At 47.3% G+C, this 24,062-nt stretch overlaps 1 protein-coding gene across 1 annotated transcript in view; it reads left to right on the top strand.

Annotated features, from left to right (window-relative positions):
- Positions 1–512: 512 nt before the first annotated feature.
- Positions 513–24,062, top strand: part of hsd17b2 (hydroxysteroid (17-beta) dehydrogenase 2) — a 95,013-nt gene continuing 71,463 nt past the window's right edge. Inside the window, exon 1 of the mRNA XM_072517916.1 lies at positions 513–1,180. Within this exon, the coding sequence (XP_072374017.1) occupies positions 886–1,180 (295 nt within the window). The 5' untranslated portion in view covers positions 513–885. The remainder of the gene's footprint in view (positions 1,181–24,062) is intronic.

The following is a 24,062-nucleotide window of genomic DNA, read 5'->3' as shown; positions in this document are numbered from 1 at the left end:
TTCCCCTCACCCACCCCCGAAAGTCATTCTCTCAGTGCTTACCCCCTATCATCCTGTCAGTGCTCACCCCCCCCCCCCAATCATCCTGTCAGTGCTCTCCCCCCACCCTCCCCAAAATCACCCTGTCAGTGCTCTCCCCCCCAAAATCATCCTGTCAGTGCTCAACCCCCACCCTCCCCAAAATCATCCTGCCAGTGCTTACCCCCACCCTTCCCATAATCATCCTGTCTGTGCTCTCCCCCCAAAAAAAATCATCCTGTCAGTGCTCAACCCCCACCCTCCCCAAAATCATCCTGCCAGTGCTCTCCCCCCCCCAAAAATCATCCTGTCAGTGCTCAACCCCCACCCTTCCCATAATCATCCTGTCAGTGCTCTCCCCCAAAAAAAATCATCCTGTAAGTGCTCACCCCCGCCCCGCCCCGCCGAGTCAGAGGCAAAAGCCGCCCTCGTAACCCAATCCTTTAAACTTTCGGTGTTTGCTGAAGCCTTGGACAGAAGTGCAAGTGGAGAGACACAGCTGGCTGTTGAGACCCCACGCTGTAGCTCACACCAGAACTTAAATTTGCCAACTGCGCGCATCTTTTCCAATTCTCCAGTGGTGCGTCAATATGTGACTGTGAGCAAACTATTGTGACAGAAGAAACAGCTGTAAACAGTTGTCTCACTTTGCAGTGTGATGGGAGATGATTGAGGCTGTCCAGTGTTTGCAGTGTGAATGAGAGACTCCTGAGCCCATCACCCTGCTGCTGAAGTTGATCAGAGAGAGGCGGGCGGCGGGAGGAGGTGTTACTGAGGGAGCGAAGGCGGGAGCGGGACGTCCCCCACACCTTGTGCTGGCTGTCGGCTTGGGAGAGGAACGGGACGGAGAGCGAGGGCTGGCAGCGCATGGACCGGGCCAACGAACTCCTCCACCAAGATGTGCTCTTCCCGCTCCTCTACAGCATGACCACGGCGCTGTTCGGCGGCGCGGTGGCCCGCCAGCTGCGGAAGCAAGAGCTGCGGATCGACGTGCGCTCCATCTTCATCCTGCTGCTGCTCTTCCTCGGCGAGTCCATCTGCTTCGTGGCTCTGCCCGGCTACTCCGGCCTCAGCATCTTCGCGGTGGCCTGTGTGCTCAGCTACTGCACGCTGCCCGGCACCGGGCTCCTACCTATCCAGGGAAAGGCCGTCTTAATCACAGGTAAGGAGCCGGCTCAGCTACACGCACCGTTTAACCCCCGCTGTACACTCCCTCTCCTTTCTCCCTCTCTCCTTTCTTTCTCTCTCTCCACAGAAGGCAGAGAGTAGCAATGGAAGGGTGCTTTTCTAATTGGAGGGCTGTGACTAGTGGTGTTCTGCTGGGATCAGTGCTGGGACCTTTGCTGTTTGTAGTATATATAAATTATTTGGAGAAAAATGTAACGTCTGATTAGTAAGTTTGCGGACAACACATTTGGTGGAATTGCGGATAGCGATGAGGAATGTCAGAGGATACAGCAGGATTTAGATCGTCTGGAGACTTGGGCGGAGAGATGGCAGATGGAGTTTAATCCGGACAAATGTGAGGTAATGCATTTTGGAAGGTCTAATGCACGTAGGGAATATACAGTGAATGGTAGAACCCTCGAGTATTGAAAGTCAAAGAGATCTAGGTGTACAGGTCCACAGGTCATTGAAAGGGGCAACACAGGTGGAGAAGGTAGTCAAGAAGGCATACGGCATGCTTGCCTTCATTGGCCGGGGCATTGAGTATAAGAATTGGCAAGTCATGTTGCAGCTGTATAGAACCTTAGTTAGGCCACACTTGGAGTATAGTGTTCAATTCTGGTCGCCACGTTACCAGAAGGATGTGAAGGCTTTAAAGAGGGCGCAGAAGAGATTTGCCAGGATGTTGCCTGGTATGGAGGGCATTAGCTATGAGGAGCGGTTGAATAAACTCGGTTTGTCTCACTGGAACGGCGGAGGTTGAGGGGCGACTTGATAAGAGGTCCACACAATTATGAGGGGCATAGACAGAGTGGATAGTCAGAGGCTTTTCCCCAGGGTAGAGGGGGCAATTACTCGGGGCGGGGGCGGGGGGGAGGGGGGGGGGGCATAGGTTTAAGGTGCAAAGGGAAAGGTTTAGAGTAGATGTACGAGGCAAGTTTTTTTACACAGTGGGTGTCTGGAACTCGCTGCCGGAGGAGGTAGTGGAAGTAGGGACGATAGTGACATTTAAGGGGCATCTTAATAAATAAATGAATAGGATGGGAATAGAGGGATACGGACCCAGGAAGTGTAGAAGGTCGTAGTTTAGACAGGCAGCATGGTCGGTGCGGACTTGGAGGGCCGAAGGACCTGTTCCTGTGCTGTACTTTTCTTTGTCCTTTCTCCCTCCCCTCGGCCCCCCCCCCTCCCCTCGGCCCCCCCCTCCCCTCGGCCCCCCCCTCCCATCGGCCCCCCCCTCCCCTCGGCCCCCCCCCCCTCCCCTCGGCCCCCCCCCTCCCCTCGGCCCCCCCCCTCCCCTCGGCCCCCCCCCTCCCCTCGGCCCCCCCCCTCCCCTCGGCCCCCCCCCTCCCCTCGGCCCCCCCCTCCCCTCGGCCCCCCCCTCCCCTCGGCCCCCCCCTCCCCTCGGCCCCCCCCTCCCCTCGGCCCCCCCCTCCCCTCGGCCCCCCCCTCCCCTCGGCCCCCCCCTCCCCTCGGCCCCCCCCTCCCCTCGGCCCCCCCCCTCCCCTCGGCCCCCCCCTCCCCTCGGCCCCCCCCCTCCCCTCGGCCCCCCCCCTCCCCTCGGCCCCCACCCCTCCCCTCGGCCCCCACCCCTCCCCTCGGCCCCCTCCCCTCCCCTCGGCCCCCCCCCTCCCCTCGGCCCCCCCCTCCCCTCGGCCCCCCCCCTCCCCTCGGCCCCCCCCCTCCCCTCGGCCCCCCCCCTCCCCTCGGCCCCCCCCCTCCCCTCGGCCCCCCCCCTCCCCTCGGCCCCCCCCCTCCCCTCGGCCCCCCCCTCCCCTCGGCCCCCCCCTCCCCTCGGGCCCCCCCTCCCCTCGGGCCCCCCCTCCCCTCGGCCCCCCCCTCCCCTCGGCCCCCCCCTCCCCTCGGCCCCCCCCTCCCCTCCCTCCCCTCGGCCCCCCCACCCCTCCCTCCCCTCAGCCCCCCCTCCCCTCCCTCCCCTCGGCCCCCCCTCCCCCCCTCCCCTCGGCCCCCCCCTCCCCTCGGCCCCCCCTCCCCTACCTCCCCTCGGCCCCTCCCCTCGGCCCCCCCTCCCCTCGGCCCCCCCTCCCCTCGGCCCCCCCCTCCTCTCGCCCCCCCCTCCCCTCGGCATCACCCCCCCTCCCCTCGGCATCACCCCCCCCTCCTCCCCTCGGCATCACCCCCCCCTCCTCCCCTCGGCATCACCCCCCCCTCCTCCCCTCGGCATCACCCCCCCCTCCTCCCCTCGGCATCACCCCCCCCTCCTCCCCTCGGCATCACCCCCCCCTCCTCCCCTCGGCATCACCCCCCCCTCCTCCCCTCGGCATCACCCCCCCTCCTCCCCTCGGCATCACCCCCCCCCTCCCCTCGGCATCACCCCCCCGTCCTCCCCTCGGCATCACCTCCCCTCGGCATCACCCCCCCCTCCTCCCCTCGGCATCACCCCCCCCTCCTCCCCTCGGCATCACCCCCCTCCTCCCCTCTGCATCACCCCCCCTCCTCCCCTCGGCATCACCCCCCCTCCTCCCCTCGGCATCACCCCCCCTCCTCCCCTCGGCATCACCCCCCCTCCTCCCCTCGGCATCACCCCGCCTCCTCCCCTCGGCATCACCCCCCCCTCCTCCCCTCGGGCCCCCCCCCCCTACTTGATCTCTTTGGTTGAGATGGAGCAGTTGAAGTTTTAATGGCCTTCTGATCAATGTCAGTTGGTTGGTTGACATTCAAGTGCTGTTGGATAAGTGATTCATGTAAATCCAACGTGGGAAAGATCGGGTTAGGAACTTGTATTTTTAGTAGGTGTCGCCAATTATGTTGAATACACCCTCTGCAGACTTGACAATGTATGAACGTGGTGCTGCTTGTCTTATTACTGTGGCAGTTTTAGACCATCCTCCTTCTGGATGTCGCAGTCGAACAATATCATCCTTCATTAGTGGTTTTAGAGGAATCGCATGTAGATCATAATACTGTCGTTGTTTGTTACGTTGTTGTTTGATCTTGCAAAGTACACATGATTGATCCGGATTGCTGATTTGAAGTGTGGGTAACGTTGTTCTCGCATCACGGTTGAAAAGCATTTGAGCCCGAGATAGCCTTGAGCTTCGTGGTGATGCTCTGTGAGAAAGCCAAGCCAAGTGAATGTCGGATTGCGAGTCATTCTCCTTACTTATGAGTTGCTTGATAATGTGCACACTGTTCTCAATTTTTCCATTTGACTGTGGACTCTAGGTGACATGGTTAAAATTGCACAGATTGGAGAATTCTGTCCACTCCCAGCTCGCGAAGCAAGGACCGTTATCAGGCATAACCGTTTGTGGAATCCAATGTCTCCTTACAAGCCTTAATTACTGACGAGGAAGTGAGATCCGGAAGTTTCATCACTTCAGGAAAATTGGAGGAGTCGTCTATGATGAGAACATAGTCACGACCTGTAGCGTGAAACAAATCGATGCCTACTTTTTGTCCACGGTGACGTAGTTAACTCATGCGACTGGAGTGTCTCCTTACATTGTGCCGCTTGATGTTTCTGACAAGTGGCACAAGTCATTATCATGTCGGTTATCTCTTTTTATTAATACTAGGCCAATTTCTCAAATTCGAGATGTCCCTCGAGAATCTTGCTGAGCATCTCTGACCTGAGAGTTAGTGGAATGACGATCTGGAGCAACAGTCTATCCACTACTGTCCATTCTGTCTGTATGTTCTGATACTGCGGACACCGTCCCTTTGGCCAACCATCCTGGAGATGATGTATTACTCTGAGCAAGGTCGCACCTTTTTGCATCTCTTGACGAGTTTGTTGCAGCTTCTCGTCAGATGCCGGAAGACTTTCCGTGCACAACTGCATTTAAGCTTCAATATCGTCAATGGACTCAGTTGGTGAGCTTTCAGTGTTGCTAGATCTAGACAGCGTGTCAGCTATGATGAGGTCCTTTCATGGAGTATATACTAGTGTGAAGTCATGGCTCTGCAACTTCATCATCATGCGTTGTAGGCGAGGAGTTCTGTCATTTATGTTTTTTTCAATTATATTGATTAGTGATCTGTTACCTGTCTCTACGACAAACGTAGGAAGCCCGTACATATAGTCATGAAATTTTGTGATGCTTGTGATCAGCCCAAGACGCTCTTTTTGAATTTGTGCACACCTGCACTCCGTGGCGGTCATCGCTCTGGATGCGTATGCAACTGGAACCCAGTCTGCTTGATCATCTTGTTGAGGAAACACTGCACCGATTCCATCTTGACTGGCGTCGGTGGAGATCTTTGTAGTTCTGGTTGGGTCAAAGAAAGTAAGAATTGGAGCTGTCATCAGTTGATGCTTGAGATCCACCCATTCTTCTTGGTGGCGTGAAGTCCATTCAAATTCTGTGATCTTCCTGATTAAGTTTCATAGAGCTGACGTCCTCATCGACAAGTTGGATATGAACTTGCCTAAGAAGTTAATGAGTCTTAGAAATCTTAGCACAGCTTTTTTATCTTTTGGCTGCTGCATGTTCCAGATCGCAGAAATGTTATCATCTGGCCTGATACCTTGAGCTGATATTGTTTCACCCAAGAAGTATAAACGTGCACTTTGGTTGAGTTTCAATCCATATTGGTGGATCCTTTTCTCAAATGAGCGATGTGGTCTTCTTCTATAGTCTACCATATGATTATATCATCTACATAAACTCTTGACACCTTCAATACCCTCCATCATCTGTTCCATTATTCTGTGAAAGATTTGGGAAGCAGAGATGATCCCAAAAGGCATTCGGTTATAACAGAAACGTACAAAAAAATTTACTTGAATCATCTAGTTGCATCTGTCATAAACCTTGCGAAGCGTCGAGTTTAGTAAAAATGCGAGCGTTTGCCATCTCACAAGTTATCTCCTCTCGCTTGGGGATAGGGTAATGTTACGTACAAATATTAGTGTTCTGATCCTTGGGATCTATACAGATTCTGAGATTGCCTAATGGTTTCTTAACGCAGACCTACAATCTGACCCAGTCAGTCAGTTGCGTGACTCTTGAGATGATTCCTTGAGACTAAGCGTTGTAACTCTAATTTCAGCCTTTCGTATAACGGAGCTAGTACCCTCCTAGGCGAATGAATGATGGGTTTTGCATCTTTCTTGAGCAAAATTTTATATTGGTACGGTAAAGTACCTATACCTCAAAATACGTTAGGCTATTCAGTAAGAATTGCTGGATGTCATCGTCCAGTCTTGATGTGTCTTTGGTATTCATGAAAATGCTTTGAACAAGCCGCAAGTCCTTGCAGGCTTGAGCACCTAACAGCGCAGATTTCTGGTCGTCCACAATCTCAAACCGTAGTACTACTTATTAGCTCCTTTTAAATGGCATGATCCTCTTGACGTTGCTTGAAGTTCCTCTGTTTTGTCTATGATTCCTACGAAGAAAATCTTGTCCAAGGAAAAATAATCCTCTTCGTCTGAAAAATCTTTCCGAGATTTGTGATTCTCTGCCTTATTAATGCTACGGACATTGATATTTTGTTGTTTGTGTTGGAGAATGATATGTCACTGTTGACTTGCATTGGGAAGCAAAGTGATTGAGTTTGGATCGTTTTAAGTATCTTTTTCCTTGTGCAGGGCATTTCCCCTTTACGTTGGTGTTATTACAATGGTAGCATGTCATGACATCATCTCTCTTGACGTGTGGTGCACGTTCATGCATGTGCAGACTTCCTTTCTCGAGTCCCGCATTTTGTATGAATTGCGCATGTCCTGGGCTGGAGTGTGCACGTGCAAGATAGTTGCCGTCCAGAACGTGCTTCTTTGCTGCCTGGTACACCATTTGTACACTCTCAACCTCATGGTGGACGTTCGTGTCCTTTTCCCGGTGATAAAATTCTAAATATTGATTCTTGCTTTGTTCATGCGAAATACATTTTTCAATCGCGATTTTAAGCGTTAGATCCTTTTGTCTTAATAATACTTCCTTCAAACTTTCATCACAAAGTCCATAAACAATTTGATCTCTTATTAGTGAATCCTGCAAATCAGTGAAATTACATGTCTGTGCTTGCAACAAAGCTTATGATTGGTTCCCTTTTTTTTTTTTTTTGCAACCTTATATTTCAACAGCTTGCTGACCTGCCATTGACAGTAGCAATGCTATTCTTATGGCTTCAGAGGCAGTGTTTAAATCGTGCGCTTAGAGTTTCCAATTTGAATTTAAATTACCGGTAATTTTTAGTTGGCGTGGAGCTTGCATGTGGTCTATTGAGTCGATTTGGTCGTCGACGATCTGAAAGCTGAATAGTCGGTACTGGTTTTACTCATTTTCTTGTATAATCTTACTAGTAATCTTTCTTAAAGCTAGTTTCCTGGTACCATGTATATGTTACTCATTTGTTTATGACGAGATGTTCTTAACTTTGATGATGAATACTCAAAGTCATCAAGTGATGACAAATTGAGTAACTAGTCAATTAACTTGTGAGTTTGATTCTTTAATACTTTTACAAGATATAAAATTAAACAAGATAGAATTAGATTAAACTATGAATATTATACTTGCACTCTGAGCTAACTCCACTTCTGTTCTCTGGTAACAACACACCCGAAGAGAGCGGAAAACAGATTGAGCTTGTATCTAAAGCCCATGATAGTGTTGCCCTCTAGTGATCATTTGACTGTACTGACTACACATTAACCTTTTCATGTATATACATAGACAGTGATCACTACACCTTCCTTCTCTCCCTCCTTTCCCTCCCATTCTCCACCTCGTTTCCCCCCTTCTCTCCCTCCTTTCTACCGCTCTGTCCCCTCCCTTTTCCCCCCCTCTCTCCCTCCTTTCCCCCCGCTCTCCTCTCTCTCTCTCTCTCTCTCTCTCTCTCTCTCTATCCCCTTTGTCTTCATTTGGTGAGAGGAATCGACAAATGCATTTCCAACTCTGTGAGCATTTATTAAAAATACCCATGATGTGAATTGAATTCCTTCCTTGAAATCGTCCCCGTGATGTTTGCATCTTTTAAACCAGGACTCCACGCTTGCCAAAACTAAGGGAGAACATTGAAGACACATGGGGTTGTGTCGGAACTCCAGATTCCGTGTTACTTCTGTATTTTTCGTTGATTTTATTGGTTCCCCCTTCCCCATATTTGCTTGTGATTTCATTAGTTCATCTTATCTCTTCTCTCCCCCAACCCCCCCCCCCCCCCCCCTCCCAATCCATGTATTGTTTTGTTGCACAGTTTGTTCTCTGGGTCGGGGTAAAGGCCATTCAACATCCAGTTTTATTGCCCTATTTTGAAGTCTTTGCCCTTCCTCCACCCAACTTTCACCTTTTGTATTTGAAGGTGGAAGGAGGAGTTCTAATTAATTTATTCAACTCCTTTGATTTTCTTATTTTCTGGTGGTTTTCTTTCCCCCTTGTGTAGTGAGCTGGGATAGTAAGTCTTTGGAGAATATTTTGCAATTAATAATACACCAGGTACCAATAAACTATCAATACTGTTCCTGGTTAAGAGAAGCTCATTTATTGCCTGCTCCTGGTAAATACATTGCACTTGATAGACACACTAAATAGATCAAAATAATGTATATTTGTTTGAAGTGGCTGGAAATAAGTTTAATTTAAGAAAAATGTTGAGTTCCATGATATGTACAAATTGAATCAGTTGCAACAGGGGAGTTTGAAATGGATGGATCTTGCCTCTTAATCCAGCAGCTATATGTTGCTCCTGTGTTTGCAGACATTGTGTGACCCAGGACGAACAACTCTCTCCATTACAATAAACTGTAATGTGGATTTGACCCACCCAAAATGACAGTAAATAAAATGCCAACGTATTCATTTTTTTAACTGGCTTTAGAAGTAAGAAATTATTACTTTCAATTTAAAACACAAAACTCAGTCTCTCAATAAATACACAGGCACCAAGCCCAGTTTAAATATATACAACATAGATAGGCAAGAGACCTGACCACACTTGACTCTGAAGCATAAATAATAAGAATAATCTTTATTGTCACAAGCAGACGTACATTAACACTGCAATGACATTACTGTGAAAAGCCACTAGTTGCCATACTGCGGTGCCTGTTCGGGTGCACTGAGGGAGAATTCAGAATGTCCAATTCAGAGACTGCCATTTAATGTTAATACAAATTGGTTTTGGGTGCTTATCAATGTGAAAATGCCATCTAACGGGGCAGCTGGACCCTGATCTGATTCTTGAGCATATTTCGAAGAGACCACCTTCCACCCATTTTGAGTTTACATCAGCAGAGTTGCAGGTCCTGTGTGAAGTCAAGCTGCAGGTAAGAAACTTAGGCAGGGGGAATGGATTGGAGTTAGAATATACAAATGTATAAAACGTAGTGAAGCAAGTTAGGAAGGCCATAAAACAAACCTAACCACCGAGGCTCACTTTTAGAGAGATAAAATTGAAAAGTGGAGATTTATGACAAAGTTGTATCAAAACTGATTTTGTACATAGCACTTGTACACAGTTCTGCCATATTAAATTAAAAAGATCTAGAGGAATGACTCCAAACATAAAGTTGTACCTGTCAGGAAAGGATGAAGTGCAGAGTCTCTTTTCTCTAGAAAAGGAAAGGCCTAATAGAGGTCATTAAAATTGCAAAAGGTTTTCATAGAATAAACACAGTGGGAGAATTTCCATTTACGTGAAACTTCAAAACTAGAGGCCATTGATATAAAACGCCAAGAAATAAAATGGGGAGTTCAGAAGAATTGTCTTTGTCCAGTGAGTGGAAGTCGCTACCACAGGGATAATCACCATAAGGGAGAAATCAATTGAGGGCTATTCTGATCAGATTTAGTCAGGAAGGATGGGAGGAGGTACAAGAGCATAACACAAGGACCGGTTGGGCTGAGTAACATGCATCTGTGTCATTCGGGGAATGACAGTTCTGCTGTAAAACTTACACTTCTTCCGTCATCTATAACATTCTAAAAATTGCAGAGGTTCAAAGTAGAATGCTGGATAACAATGTGTAACCTGAATTCCAGCTAAAACATTATGGTTGGGAAAAACAGCAGAACTTGAGATGGACGCCAAAGTCCAGGCATGATGCCTGCTTCTAAAAATAACCTAATACAAGACATGCATTTTTCACTTGAATATCTGGGATGTCAGTCAACACTAGCCACACGGGACTTGCTGTGTGGCACCTGAGACATTTTGTTTGGTAGCTCACTTGGTCGACAGCTGCGTATGTCAACAGTGACTGGACCACCCTTGTAACCTGCACGTGTCACATTGAGGGAATGTCTTGGAATGAGTTGCAAGTGTTGCAACCTAGATGTGTCAATGCAACATGTCTTTTTTTTCTTGTCTCCGTACTTCGCCAACCGCTGTTGGAGCTGGAGGGGTGACTTCTCTCCTATCGTGCACAGTCGCTAAATCTGTCACCAATTGCTAATCTGGTGTTTTTGTGAATGTGGAGATTGAAAAAAATACAGGCAATATTATATTTGTGTTATTCAGGAGGAACATCTCCGACTTAACCCATTTGCAATGTTCTTGAAATGTAAAGATTGTGATTAGCTAGTGTTAATTCTAAATTTGCAATTATACTTACTGCAGCTCCCTGTCTCATCTTATCTCTAAGTGTGATACCTGGTTGGTAGACATGGGTTAGTACAAGGGGTCCCTTGCTGCAAGTTGCACAGTGGTCAGTAATAGGGGAGGTCTGGTTATATGCAGGTAGAGTTCCATTCGCTGATCACTTAATGATTGGGAGCGCTGATCAAAAGCATTGAAAAATAAGTTAATAATGATCTCATTCTATTCACGCAGTGTGGCACGCAGGCTAGGCCAACATTTTATTTTAATTGTCAATGCCTAATTGCCCTGGAGAAGGTGCGGGTGAGCTGCCTCCTTGAACAGCTGCAATCCATGTCGTGTATGTACAGCCACAGTGCTATTTGGGAGGATGTTCCAGGATTTTCACCCAGCAACAGTGCAGGAACAGCGATCTAGTTCCAAGTCAGGATGGTGTGTGACTTGAAGGAGAACCTGTAGGTGACCGTGTTCTCATACATCTGCTGCACTTGTTCTTTCAGCTGGTAGAGGCCACAGTTTTGGTATGTGTTGTCGAAGGAACCTGATGAGTTACTGCAGTGCATTTTTTAGATGGTACATATTGCAGCCACTATGCATCAGTGGTGGAGGCGGGGGATGTTTAGGCGTTGGAGGGGATACCAAGCAGTCAGACTGCTTTGCCCTAGATAGTGCAAGCTTCTTGATTGTTGTTGCAGCTGCACCTATCCAAGCAAGTGGAAAGCACTACATCACCATCGTGATTTAAGCCTTCTAGATGGTGGACAGGTTTTGGGGAGTCAGGAGATGAGTTATTCGCCACAGAATTATCAGTCTCTGAAGTGCTGTTGCAGTTGCAGTATTTATATGACTGGTTCAGTTTCTGGATGTTGATCGTGAGGGATTCTGTGACTGTATTGGGGAAATGGTTGAATTCTTTTGTTGGAGATGGTCATTGCATGGCACTTAAGTGGCCACATTTGAATGTTGTCCAGGTCTTGCTGCATATGGACACACATTACTTCTGTGTCTGAAAAGTCGTGAATGGTGCTGAATATTGTGCAGTCAACTGAAAACATTCTCGCTCCTGACCTTTATGATGGAAGGAGGGTCTATGATGAAACAGCTGAAGATGATCGGGCCTAGGGCACAACCCTGAGGATCACTTGCAACAATGTTCCAGATTGAGATGGTTGACTTCCAACGACCACAACCATCTTCCTTTGGGCTAGGCATGACTTCAAAGTCCAACCAGTGGAGACTTTCCCCCCTGATTCCCACTGACTCAATTTTATGAGGTCTCCTTGATGCCACATTTGGTCAAATGCTGCCTTAATGTCAATGGGCAGTCACTCTCACCTCGCCTCTGGGGTTTCATATTGCCAGGTAGATGCCAGTGTTGTAGCTACATTGAACAGGTTAGCTAAGGGCACAGCTAGTTCTGGAGCACCAGTGTGCGGTAAAAATCCCAAAGAGGAGTAGATGTGGGCACTTTTATAATGCAGCTTGACATCACACTGGACTCTGCTGGTGCAAACTCAAATGAAGGTGGTCCCTTTAAAATGTGCCCAAGAATCATATCAGCAACCAGCTCCTAAGTTAGATGACATTTTCACATTGATAAGTACCTGAAACCAATTTGTATTAACATTCAAATGGCAGTACATCAGCATCCTAAGAATCTCTTCTATATTTGTGCTTTAGTGTTACGTGCGGTCAACTCTAATGCCTCTGTGCTGCATATATTTAAACTGTACTTTGTATTTTATTGTGCTGTAAATTGAAAATAAATATTTGTTCCTTTTAAAGCCAGTTAAACTTTAATATGTTGGCATTTTATTCACTGCCATTATGGTGGGTCAAATCCATATTTAAGTATACCATTTACTGTAATTGAGGAAGTTGTTAGTCCTGGGTCATGCAATGTCTGCAAGCGCAGAACAGAATATTGCTGCTGGATTACGGGGCAAGGTCCATTCATGATACCTGAAACTGCTGAAAGGTGAAAATATTCTTTAAAACTCTCGTCTTGCAACTTATTCAAATTTGTATGTATCATAGCTAAATCTAAACATTTTTTCCTGCATTTGCAAATAAATATCCATTTTTTGGGGGATCCATTTAAATCATGTATATACAGGGGTGGCACGGTGGAGCATTGGTTAGCACTGCTGCCTCACGGCGCCGAGGACCCGGGTTTCATCTCGGCCACAGGTCACTGTCCGATTTGGAGTTTGCACATTCTCCCCATGTCTGCATGGTCTCACCCCCATAAACCCAAAGATGTATAGCGTAGGTAGATTGGCCATGCTAGAAAAAAAGGAATTTAATGGAAACAAAAAAAAAATTCCCCCTATTTCGTGTATATACCAGTAGCATGCAATAAAGTAGTTTCTCTGTATTTGAAATTGTATTGATAGTTAATTGGTATTGATAATTAATTGGTGTTGCATATTAATTAAAATTTTCTTACAATTCCACATCGCAATAAAGATTTACTCTGAACTTTGTTCACCTAAGGTACAGCTCACTACTTCAGGAGAATAATTAAATTCAGAAAGAAAAGCCTCACCAGAGAATATGGCAGCATGGTAGCATTGTGGATAGCACAATTGCTTCACAGCTCCAGGGTCCCAGGTTCGATTCCGGCTTGGGTCGCTGTCTGTGCGGAGTCTGCACATCCGTCCCGTGTGTGCGTGTGTTTCCTTCGGGTGCTCCGGTTTCCTCCCACAGTCCAAAGATGTGCAGGTTAGGTGGATTGGCCATGATAAATTGCCCTTAGTGTCCAAAATTGCCCTTCGTGTTGGATGGGGTTACTGGGTTATGGGGATAGGGTGGAGGTGTTGACCTTGGGTAGGGTGCTCTTGCCAAGAGCCGGTGCAGACTCGATGGGCCGAATGGCCTCCTTCTGCACTGTAAATTCTATGAAACTCTATGAAATATAAAAGTTTAAAGAGATCAATAGAACAAACATCTCCTCCCACCTTCAAACAGCAAAGGGGAAAGCTGGGTGGAGCCAGCATTTCAGGGGGGAAATAAGGCAATACTGTGTAAACTGTGATCTTATTTTTCTTACCAAAAATTGTTGTAAGTTTGTCAGGAGATGTAGCATAAACTTTTGACTGTCTCTCAGGAGTAAAGTTTAGAAATGCTTTTACATGCACAGGGTGACAGAAGTTTGGAACTCTTCTGCAAATTAATAGTTTAAATCCTGAGATTGATAGATGCTTGTTAACTATGCTTGTGCACAAAGGCACAATTCGGCCTAGTGGGTCTGTGCTGGTATTACTGCTTCGCAGAAGCCTCTTCTCGCCCCCATCCTCAGGTAACCCCACCAACATGGCCTTCTATTCCTTTTTCTCTCATGTGTTTATCTCGCTTCCCTTGAATGAATCAGTGGTATTCACTATAGCTGCTCGCTGTAGTGGTGAGTTCCATGTCCTTTTTGTTCAATTTTTATTTTTAATTAAGGGGCAATTTAGCATGGCCAATCCACCTAACCTGAACATCTTTGGGTTGTGGGGGTGAAACTCTTGCAGACACTGGGAGAATGTGCAAACTGCACACAGGGCCGGGATTGAACTGGGTCCTCGGCACTATAGGCAGCAGTGCTAACCACTGCACCACCGTGCTGCCCGGAGTTCTACATTTTAACCACTCTCTGGGCAAACAGCTTTCTTATGAGTTCCTTCGTTGAATTTATTAATCTCCGCTTCCCTCCCCTGCTGTTTAAGAACTTCCTTTGACCAATCTTCAGGATATTTGCAGAAGCTTCCAAGTCCACCTTTCGTGTTGTCCTCTTGCTCTCCTTACGAGGTTTCTTTGGGGGTGCTGTTCTGCATCGAAGGCGCTAAATAAATGCAAATCTCAGTGAGAGTGCAGCTCGGTACCACACTGGAAGAGGAATGTAGCAATCGCCCTGTCCAGTAAAATTGCAGACTGAAGCATTAAGAGGGCTTCGGAGGGGGTAGTGATGATTTAAAAACCCAGCATTGGATTTACTGTTGCTTAGTTTGACCGTGTGAAAAAATTTGTATTAGCGAGAGGCAGCATGGTTTTGTGAAGGGGAGGTCATGTCTCACTAACTTGATAGAGTTTTTCGAGGAGGTCACTAAGATGATTGATGCAGGTAGGGCAGTGGATGTTGTCTATATGGACTTCAGTAAGGCCTTTGACAAGGTCCCTCGTGGTAGACTAGTACAAAAGGTGAAGTCACACGGGATCAGGGGTGAGCTGGCAAGGTGGATACAGAACTGGCTAGGTCATAGAAAGCAGAGAGCAGCAATGGAAGGATGCTTTTCTAATTGGAGGGCTGTGACCAGTGGTGTTCCACAGGGATCAGTGCTGGGACCTTTGCTGTTTGTAGTATATATAAATGATTTGGAGGAAAATGTAACTGGTCTGATTAGTAAGTTTGCAGACGACACAAAGGTTGGTGGAATTGCGGATAGCAATGAGGACTGTCAGAGGATACAGCAGGATTTAGATTGTTTGGAGACTTGGGCGAGAGGTAGCAGCTGGAGTTTAATCCGGACAAATGTGAGGTAATGCATTTTGGAAGGTCTAATGCAGGTAGGGAATATACAGTGAATGGTAGAACCCTCAAGAGTATTGAAAGTCAAAGAGATCTAGGAGTACACGTCCACAGGTCACTGAAAGGGGCAACACAGGCGGAGAAGGTAGTCAAGAAGGCATACAGCATGCTTGCCTTCATTGGCCGGGGCATTGAGTATAAGAATTGGCAAGTCCTGTTGCAGCTGTATAGAACCTTAGTTAGGCCACACTTGGAGTATAGTGTTCAATTCTGGTCGCCACACTACCAGAAGGATGTGGAGGCTTTAGAGAGGGTGCAGAAGAGATTTACCAGAAGGTTTCCTGGTATGGAGGGCATTAGCTATGAGGAGCGGTTGAATAAACTCGGTTTGTTCTCACTGGAACGAAGGAGGTTGAGGGGCGACCTGATGGAGGTCTACAAAATTATGAGGGGCATAGACAGGGTGGATAGTCAGAGGCTTTTTTCCGGGGTAGAGGGTTCAATTACTAGGGGGCATAGGTTTAAGGTGAGAGGGGCAAGGTTTAGAGTAGATGTACGAGGCAAGTTTTGTACGCAGAGGGTAGTGGGTGCCTGGAACTCGCTACCGGAGGAGGTGGTGGAAGCAGGGACGATAGTGACATTTAAGGGACATCTTGAGAAATACATGAATAGGATGGGAATAGAAGGATACGGACCCAGGAAGTGTAGAAGATAGTAGTTTAGTCGGGCAGCATGGTCGGCACGGGCTTGGAGGGCCGAAGGGCCTGTTCCTGTGCTGTACATTTCTTTGTTCTTTGTTCTTTTGTAATGGGTGTATTGTTTGATATCAAGGCAACATTTGGACATTAAGGAATTCTAGTAAAATTAGAGTTAATGGGAGTGGGGGGAAACTTGATTAGCCGGAGGAAGAAAGATTGCTGTGGTTGTTGGAGGCCAATTATATGAAATGAAATGAAAATCGCTTATTGTCACAAGTAGGCTTCAAATGAAGTTACTGTGAAAAGCCCCTAGTCGCCACATTCCGGCGCCTGTTCGGGGAGGCTGTTACGGGAATTGAACCGTGCTGCTGGCCTGCCTTGGTCTGCTTTCAAAGCCAGCGATTTAGCCCATCAGCACTGGAGCATTGCTGCAGGAGTTTCTCGGGGCATCTTCAGCAATGACTTTCCCTCCAGTATAAAATCAAAAATGGGGCTATCCCCTGATTTATCTCGGTGCTAAATTCTATTTACAACTACTCCGATACGGAAGCGGTCTGTATCCACATGCAGAAAGATCTGAACTATATTCAAACATGGGTTGATAGGTCGCGTGTATAAAGATTTTACCAATACATTTAATAGCAAGGGAATATGGAATGGACAGGGTCTATCAGTGATACAGGTGGTAACTTGTGGGTTGATGCAGAAGATGTGGGCAGGGTTCTCAATAATTACTTTGTCTCTGTCTTCACTCAGGAGAGGGATGAGGCAGACAAACTAGTTAAAGTTTGAGGAGTGTGAAATATTTGATGCAATAAGCATAAGATGTACTGGAGGGAATGACATCCTTGAAGGTGGATAAATCTTCAAGCCTGGGTGGATTGTATCCCACGCTCTGAAAGGAAGCCAGGGAGGAAATGACAGTTGCTCTGGATTATTTTCCAATTCTTATTAAATACAGGCGGGGTATCAGAGGATTGGATGGTCTACATACGTTGTACCATTATTTAAAAAGGGTGCGAGGGATAGGCCAGAAAATTACAGGCCTGTCAGTCTGACATTGGTGGTCAGCAAATAATTGGAATCCATTCTGAGAGACAGAATAAACTGTCCCTTAGAAAAGCATGGATTGAACATGGATCACCAGAATGTTTTTTTTAAAGGTAAGATCGTGACTAACTAACTTTTACTCAATTTTTTTGAGGCAGTAACAAGGAGGGTTGGTGAGGTTAGTGCCGTTGTCCGCATGGATTTTAGTAAAGGCATTTGACAAGCTACCACATCAGGCGCTGTTTAGCACAGGGCTAAATCGCTTGCTTTGAAAGCAGACCAAGGCAGGCCAGCAGCACGGTTCAATTCCCGTAACGGCCTCCCCGAACAGGCGCCGCGGAATGTGGCGACTAGGGGCTTTTCACAGTAACTTCATTGAAGCCTATTTGTGACAAGCAATTTTCATTTCATTTAATTTCTGATCAGAAAATGGTAGCACAGTGGTTAGCACTGTTGCTTCACAGCGCCAGGGATCTGGGTTCAATTACTGGCATGGTTCACTGTGCGGAGTCTGCACGTTATCCCCGTGTCTGCGTGGGTTTCCTCCCAGAAGACGTAATTGTTAGGTAAATTGAGCATTATTCCTCTGTGTACCCGAACAGGCGCCGGAATGTGGCGACTAAGAGATTTTCACAGTAACTTCATTGCAATTTTAATGTAAGCCTACTTGTGACACTAATAAAGATTTTTATTATAAGTGAGATCTCATGGGCCACAAGGGAAAGTGGTGAGTTGGATCCAAAATGGGAAAAGCTACAGGAAACAAAGGGTTTGCGATGGAGAGCAGTTTACAGGGTCATTTCGTCAGGCTTAGTGTGGGGGCCTCGGCTGTTTGTGGTGTATATTAACACTTTGGATTTAAATGTGGGGGCATGATTGGGAAATTTGAAGATGACATAAACGTTGGCTGGGTTGTTGATTGTGAAGAGGACGGCTGTTGTCTCCATAATGAAATCAATGGATTGGTTGAGTTGATGCAAAAATAGCAAATGGAATTCAATTCTGAGAAGTGTTAGGTAATGCATTTTGGGGAAGGTACACAAAGCCAGGGAATACTCAATAGCAGGAGGATATTGAGGGGGATTGAGGAAGTGAGAGATCTTGGAGCACGTGTCCACAGGTTCCTGCAGGTGACAGGACAAGGTGGCAAAGCAAGCTTTATGGAATACCTTTCTTTATTGGATGTGGTATTGAATAAAAATCAGGAATATAATACTGGAACTGTACAAGATGCTGGTTAGGCCACACCAATGCACAGTTCTGTCACCACATTACAGGAAGGACATAATTGCTCGAGGGACAGTACAAGTTTACAAGAATATTGCAACTGAGTAAAGATTGTGAGTGCAATGGTTGTTTTCCTTCAAACGGAGGAAGTTGAAGAGTGACCTAATTGAGGGGCCTCGATAGGGTAGTCTGGAAGGACCTGTAGCCCCTAGCTGAAGAGTCAGCCACCAGGGGGTCCAGATTTAAGGTGATTGGTGGAAGGATTAAAGGGGACACGAGGAAAAACTTTTTTTACCCAGAGGTTGATGGCCGTCTGAAATTCACTTCCCAATTGAGGCTAAAACATTCAACGAGCAATGTATCTGAAGTGAAGTAGCAAGACTACGGATCAAGTGCTGGAAAGTTGAATTAAAATGAGTAGCTAGACTTCCGGTGACGGCGGGCGGGAGGCGGCTGCACAATGGAGGGCTCCCGTTCGGGAACGACATTTTCGGGGCTTTAAGCCCGGTCCCAGGGTCCACGGAGGCGGCAAAAGCAGGAAGAAACAGTAAAGGCACAGTGAAGAAAAATGTCGAGGGTAAGCAAAAAATCGTCCGTAAAGAAAACAGCTGAAGGTCTGTTGGGGAGTGGAAAGGTCACCGCGGGGTCACCAAGGAAATTGGAGGCTTGAGCACCAGTGGAGGCCGCATTGCTTACGGCTGAAGAAATAACGAAGGTGATGGCTGAGGAATTCGAAAGACAGTTTACAAGATACGTGGAGACAATGAGGAAGGAGATGAGAGAGGTTTTGAGTGCACTGGTGGAGGAGGCGGTTTCCCCGGTGAGGACGGAGGTGGTGAACGCAGTGGCGGAGGTGCGAGAGCAAGGGGAGGCGCTGAAGGAAGTGGAGGAGACATTATTGCAGCACGGTGATCAACTTGCCTCGATGGGGAAGGAGATGCGGAAGGTGATGGACATTAACAAGGATCTGCGAGGAAAAATGGAAGACCTGGAAAACCGATCCAGGCAACAGAATGAGGATTGTGGGGCTGCCCGAAGGAGTTGAAGGACCGCGGCCGATTGAATATTTTGCCGCGATGCTGGCAAAACTATTGGGGGAGGGGGAGGATCCCTCCCGATTATGAACTGGATCGATCTCATCGGTCGTGGAGGCCGGTACCAAAGGCGAGTGAGCCGCCAAAGGCAGTGACTCTGTACTTCCGTAGGTACAGTGTGAAGGAGAAGGTCCTGAGCTGGGCCAAGCAGAAGCGGGTGGTGCAGTGGGCTGCAGCTGGTATGCGTGTATACCAGGACTTTACGGTGGAGCTGGCGAGGAGGCGGGCTGCCCTCAACCGGGTGAAGAGGGCACTGTACATTAGCAAGGTGCAGTGCGGCATTGTATATCCAGCGAAGCTGAGGGTGACTTACAAGCTCAGGGACTTTTATTTTGGAACGGCGGAAGCAGCGGAGGAGTTTGCAAAGGCAGAAGGACTGTGGCAGAATTGAGAAATGGCCATGTGCCGATGTGACCTCATGACTGACTGTATTTTCTTTTTGTTTCACTGCGTGCGATGTATGGGCTAAAGGAGCCAATGTTGTATATATTTGGACAAGGGAAGTGATGGGACTTTCACTCGAAATGAGGGCTCTTTGGGGTGCAGGTGGATATGTGGAGTTTGTATGCTAAAAGGGGATCTCTGGGCTTTCCTAGGGCCGGGCAAGGGCGAAAGGGCCCCGGGCGGGGGCCTCCACGCTGGCAGGTTTAAGCCGGCCAGTGAGGTGGGGGGAGGGGCTGTGGCCATCGGAGCCTGGAGAACAGGGTCCGAGTGGTCTAGCTGGGGTGGAAAATTGGGGGGAAGGAACCGAGGTTGAGGGGAGAAGTTTTACAAGAGGCAGTGGACGGGAGGAGTTGGAGACTGGGGGTGGGGTGGGGTGGGGGGGGGGGTGTACAACTCTTGGGTATCATGTACGGTACTCTTTCAGAGGTTGGATGGCACTGAGTGTCGGGGGGGAGTGGACTCTATAGGTCAATGGTGACCATGGGCGGTCCCGGACTCCTTTTTCTTTTTCTCCTTTGTTTTTTTTTTGCCACCGTGGGAGGGTTTGTTTTATTGGATGCATATATTGACAGGTGGGCCGTTGTTTGGGGTGGTGGGAGAATGGGATCTGTGGGTGGGGTGTAGATTTTGAAGGAAAATGTGAAAATGGAGAATAAAAACATTTTAAAAACAAAAATGTTAAAAAATGAGTAGCTAATTTATTTTTTTCTCGGCCTGCGCAGACACAGTTGGCTGAATGGCCTCTTTCTGTGCCATAACTTTCTCTCTCTTTGGCCCTATACATTTCGTTTTGGCATAAATGGTAAAGCCATTGTTGACTGACAGCTATCATTCGAAGCCTGGCGTTTTGGCCCAGGCCTGTACCTCCGTTTTAAACAGATGCTCACAACATTGATAACTCCTCACAACCTTGATACTCCCTATGACCCTATGCAGAGTTTCCAATCCCCACAATTCACTGCATTGCAAGAGTACCTTCCATTCCGGTGATATCAACCATCTCTACCACTGCCATCTGCTGTTGACACACCCAAACTCGATTATTCTAGTGCCCCTCCCTATCTCTGCCAAATTGGTTGCAGGCATGCGTTGGGCCTGCAAATTGATTCAATGCCTTTCAACTTCCAGGTCCTTGTGTTGGTTGGATCTGACCATGTAACTTAATAGCGATGGGGTGGTGTGTAGCATTAATTAAAAGGTAAAGCCACCATAGTCCCAGATGACCATAGTCTGCTTTCCCTTTTAAGGGGGAGAGCTATCTGGTGGTGATTTAACCTGAGGATCACTTCACCTCAGATGAGGGGAAAGGTTGAGAAAGCGGTCCTACCTTATTCAGAATTAATTATTATGCTTGGCAATACTGTGGAAGAATATGGAATTGTTTCAGAAATTGGGGGTTGAATTCTCTGCCTCACGTCGCCAGTAGTGGAGTTACAGCATCGGGAAGAGCAGTACTGGACGCTGATCCATTTCCGATGCTCTGCCCCCCCCCCCCCCCCCTCCCCAACCACCCGCTGACATTGGGAATGAGGTTTGCCACTTAGCGGTCTGGGCACCGTATGCTCTGAGCCCGCGTGATTCTCTGGGCTGGGAATCATGTGGGCGAGAATTATGGCTGGTCCTGACAAACATCTCCCTGACACTGTGGGCCAAGGTGGGGTAACTATTTAAGGAAATTACCCTCAAAAGTCTATCTGAGGGCCACCCCCCTACTTCCCCACGAGAGATCCCTGTCAGGAAGGCCCTCGAAAGAGAGACCCCTCTCTGGAAGCTAGAGAGTAGTCCAGACAGAGGCAGTGACAAAAAAAGAACTGCTTCAACACTTACCTGGGCAATACACCTGCTGGCTCAGGCAGAGGAAGCAGCACCTGTCAATTCCTGGAAAGAGAAAACCGGTCAGCTGGGTTTAAACCCCTCAGATCTTTGATCTGCAATCCATTCATTCATTTCTCTTTGATTTTACTAGGCTGTGATCAGCAGCATTCATCTCCCTTCACCAGTTGTGTATTTCTGAAGTAGTCAGCTGTGAAACTAACCACAATATTTATAAACATCGAACTTTGGATTGACGGCTCTTGGGTCGCCTCAAACAGAATTAGGTACTTTCCAATTGCCTCCCTACACGGTTGCGTGATATTGGTCTGGTCAGCTAGAAACTGACAACACTTAACTCTGTTTGAAGTGGTCCAGGAACTGTCAATCAAAGCTTTATGTTTATAGACATTGTGGTTAGGCCACTTCCGAGTTACTCAACCGTGAAGAATGATGAATGGAACAATGCTGGGAGTTGGGTTGTGTGGACGCTGTCAGTCACAGCCTAATAAAATAAATATCAAAGAGAAATGAGTGAACGGCTTGCAGATCAAAGCTGACTGGTTTTCTCTTTCCAGGAATTGACAGAAGTAGATGATCATTTGGTGTCGGAATTTTTGTCATGGAATATTTGCATTCAAAAATTTGGGGTGGTGGTGGCAAGGATATTTCCCCCTGTGAGAGAATCTGGAATGAGGAATTGTTTAAAATTTAAGAGGTTGCCCATTTAGGACTAACATTTAGGGCGACACAGTGGCACAGTTGTTAACACTGCTGCCTCAGAGCTCCAGGGTCCCAGGTTCAATTCTGGTCTTGGGTGACTGTGTTGGGTTTGCACTTTCTCCCCGTGTCTGGGTGGGTTTCCTCTGGGTGCTCCGGTTTCCTCCCACAGTCCAAAGATGTGCAGATTAGGTGGATTGGCCATGCTAAATTGCCCCTTAGTGTCCAAAAGATTAGATGGGGTTACGAGGGTAGGGTGCTCTTTCCAAGGGCTGGTGCAGACTCAATGAGCCGAATGGCCTCCCTTCTGCACTGTTAATCCTATGAAAAATAGTGGCAATACATATTAGGAATTCAGACGCAGTGTATCCGTGGAGAGAAGCAAAGTTACTGTTTCAGGCAATTACCTTTCATTAGAAACATAAGCCTGAAGCATGAACCTCACCTAGCACAATATAAATTCCAAAATTGTTTTGGGGAAAGTCTATAATAGGTCAAATGGTAATATAGTGTGTGGCAGTAAAAGTGTCACAGTTGAATGCCTTTTTCTCATTTCAGCTTTCTTTGTATTATGTACATGGAAGTTTAAAAAAAAATCCCCTCACTATCATGTGGTACCTGGATCTAGTGTAGGAAATTATTACTTTCAAAAGTTAATTACCCGTATTAAAATACCATTTTTTGTTCAGTGATATTTTTTATTAATCTATAGAAGAAACTTGGAGCCTGAACTAATATTGATGCTACACAAATGTCACTAATCTTTGCTTTTAACTTCTATTGTCTCACTGTTTGTCGTGACCCTGTGACTGAGGTTAATGAGTAGAACGGAGTGTCATAAGTTCACAAGTCCAGAAAGCCGTTGATTGTAAAATTCAGCTGTACAGCAAAACTGATAACATAAGGGAGGCTGATCAGATAAATTGTCTTATAAATGTTTGAGCAAGAGAGATTATTTTAACACTAGTTTCTTTGTGTGCCACTTAAGGTGGGCAAGAATCTCTCGGGCTACGTAGAATTGAAATCAATGTTGCAATTATTTTGCTTAAACTGTTCAAATTCTATTGTGTGGTTTGGATTTAATGCACCAGCAAGGCACAAGTAGGCTTACATTAACACTCTGAAAAGCCCCTAGTCGCCACATTTCGGCGCCTGTTCGAGTACAGTGAGGGACAATTCCAAATTACCTAACAGCACGTCTTTGCACCCGGAGGAAACCCATGCAGACACAGGGAGAACATACAGACTCCGCTCTGACAGTGACCCAAGCCAGGAATTGTACGGGACTCTGGTGCTGTAAAGCAACAGTGCTAACCACTGTGCCGCCCATTTGCCTCGCTGCATTAAAAAAAACATTCCTGAGGTGGCGCAGCGATTAACACTTCTGCCCTATGCCACTGAGGACCAGGGGTCGATCATGGCCCTGAGACCGTGTGGAGTTTGCACACACTCCCTGAGCTGCATGGGTTCCCCCCCCCCCCCACAAGCCAAAGATGTGCAGAGTCGGTGGATTGGCCACACTAAATTACCCCTTCATTTTAAAAACGGTACTTTTTTTGAACCTTTTGAACCGGGCAAAAGCGGGGACTGAAAATATAAAGTCAAAATAACTGGACATTTGTGATGCAGATTGCCAGGACATGGAGACACTAGACTGCCCACTGTGCACCATTTTGACAGTTCAAGTTTTAAAGCAACTGCGGAACACTTGATTCTTAAAAGCCTTTCAATTGAGGTCTAGTGGTACAATGCAGAAGGAGGCCATTCGGCCCATCGAGTCTGCACCGGCCCTTGGAATGAGCACCCTACCCAAGC

The sequence above is a fragment of the Scyliorhinus torazame genome, chromosome 10, assembly GCF_047496885.1.
Source record: "Scyliorhinus torazame isolate Kashiwa2021f chromosome 10, sScyTor2.1, whole genome shotgun sequence".
NCBI classification, from domain to species: Eukaryota; Metazoa; Chordata; class Chondrichthyes; order Carcharhiniformes; family Scyliorhinidae; genus Scyliorhinus; species Scyliorhinus torazame.
This window is presented reverse-complemented; position numbering and strand designations above follow the sequence as displayed.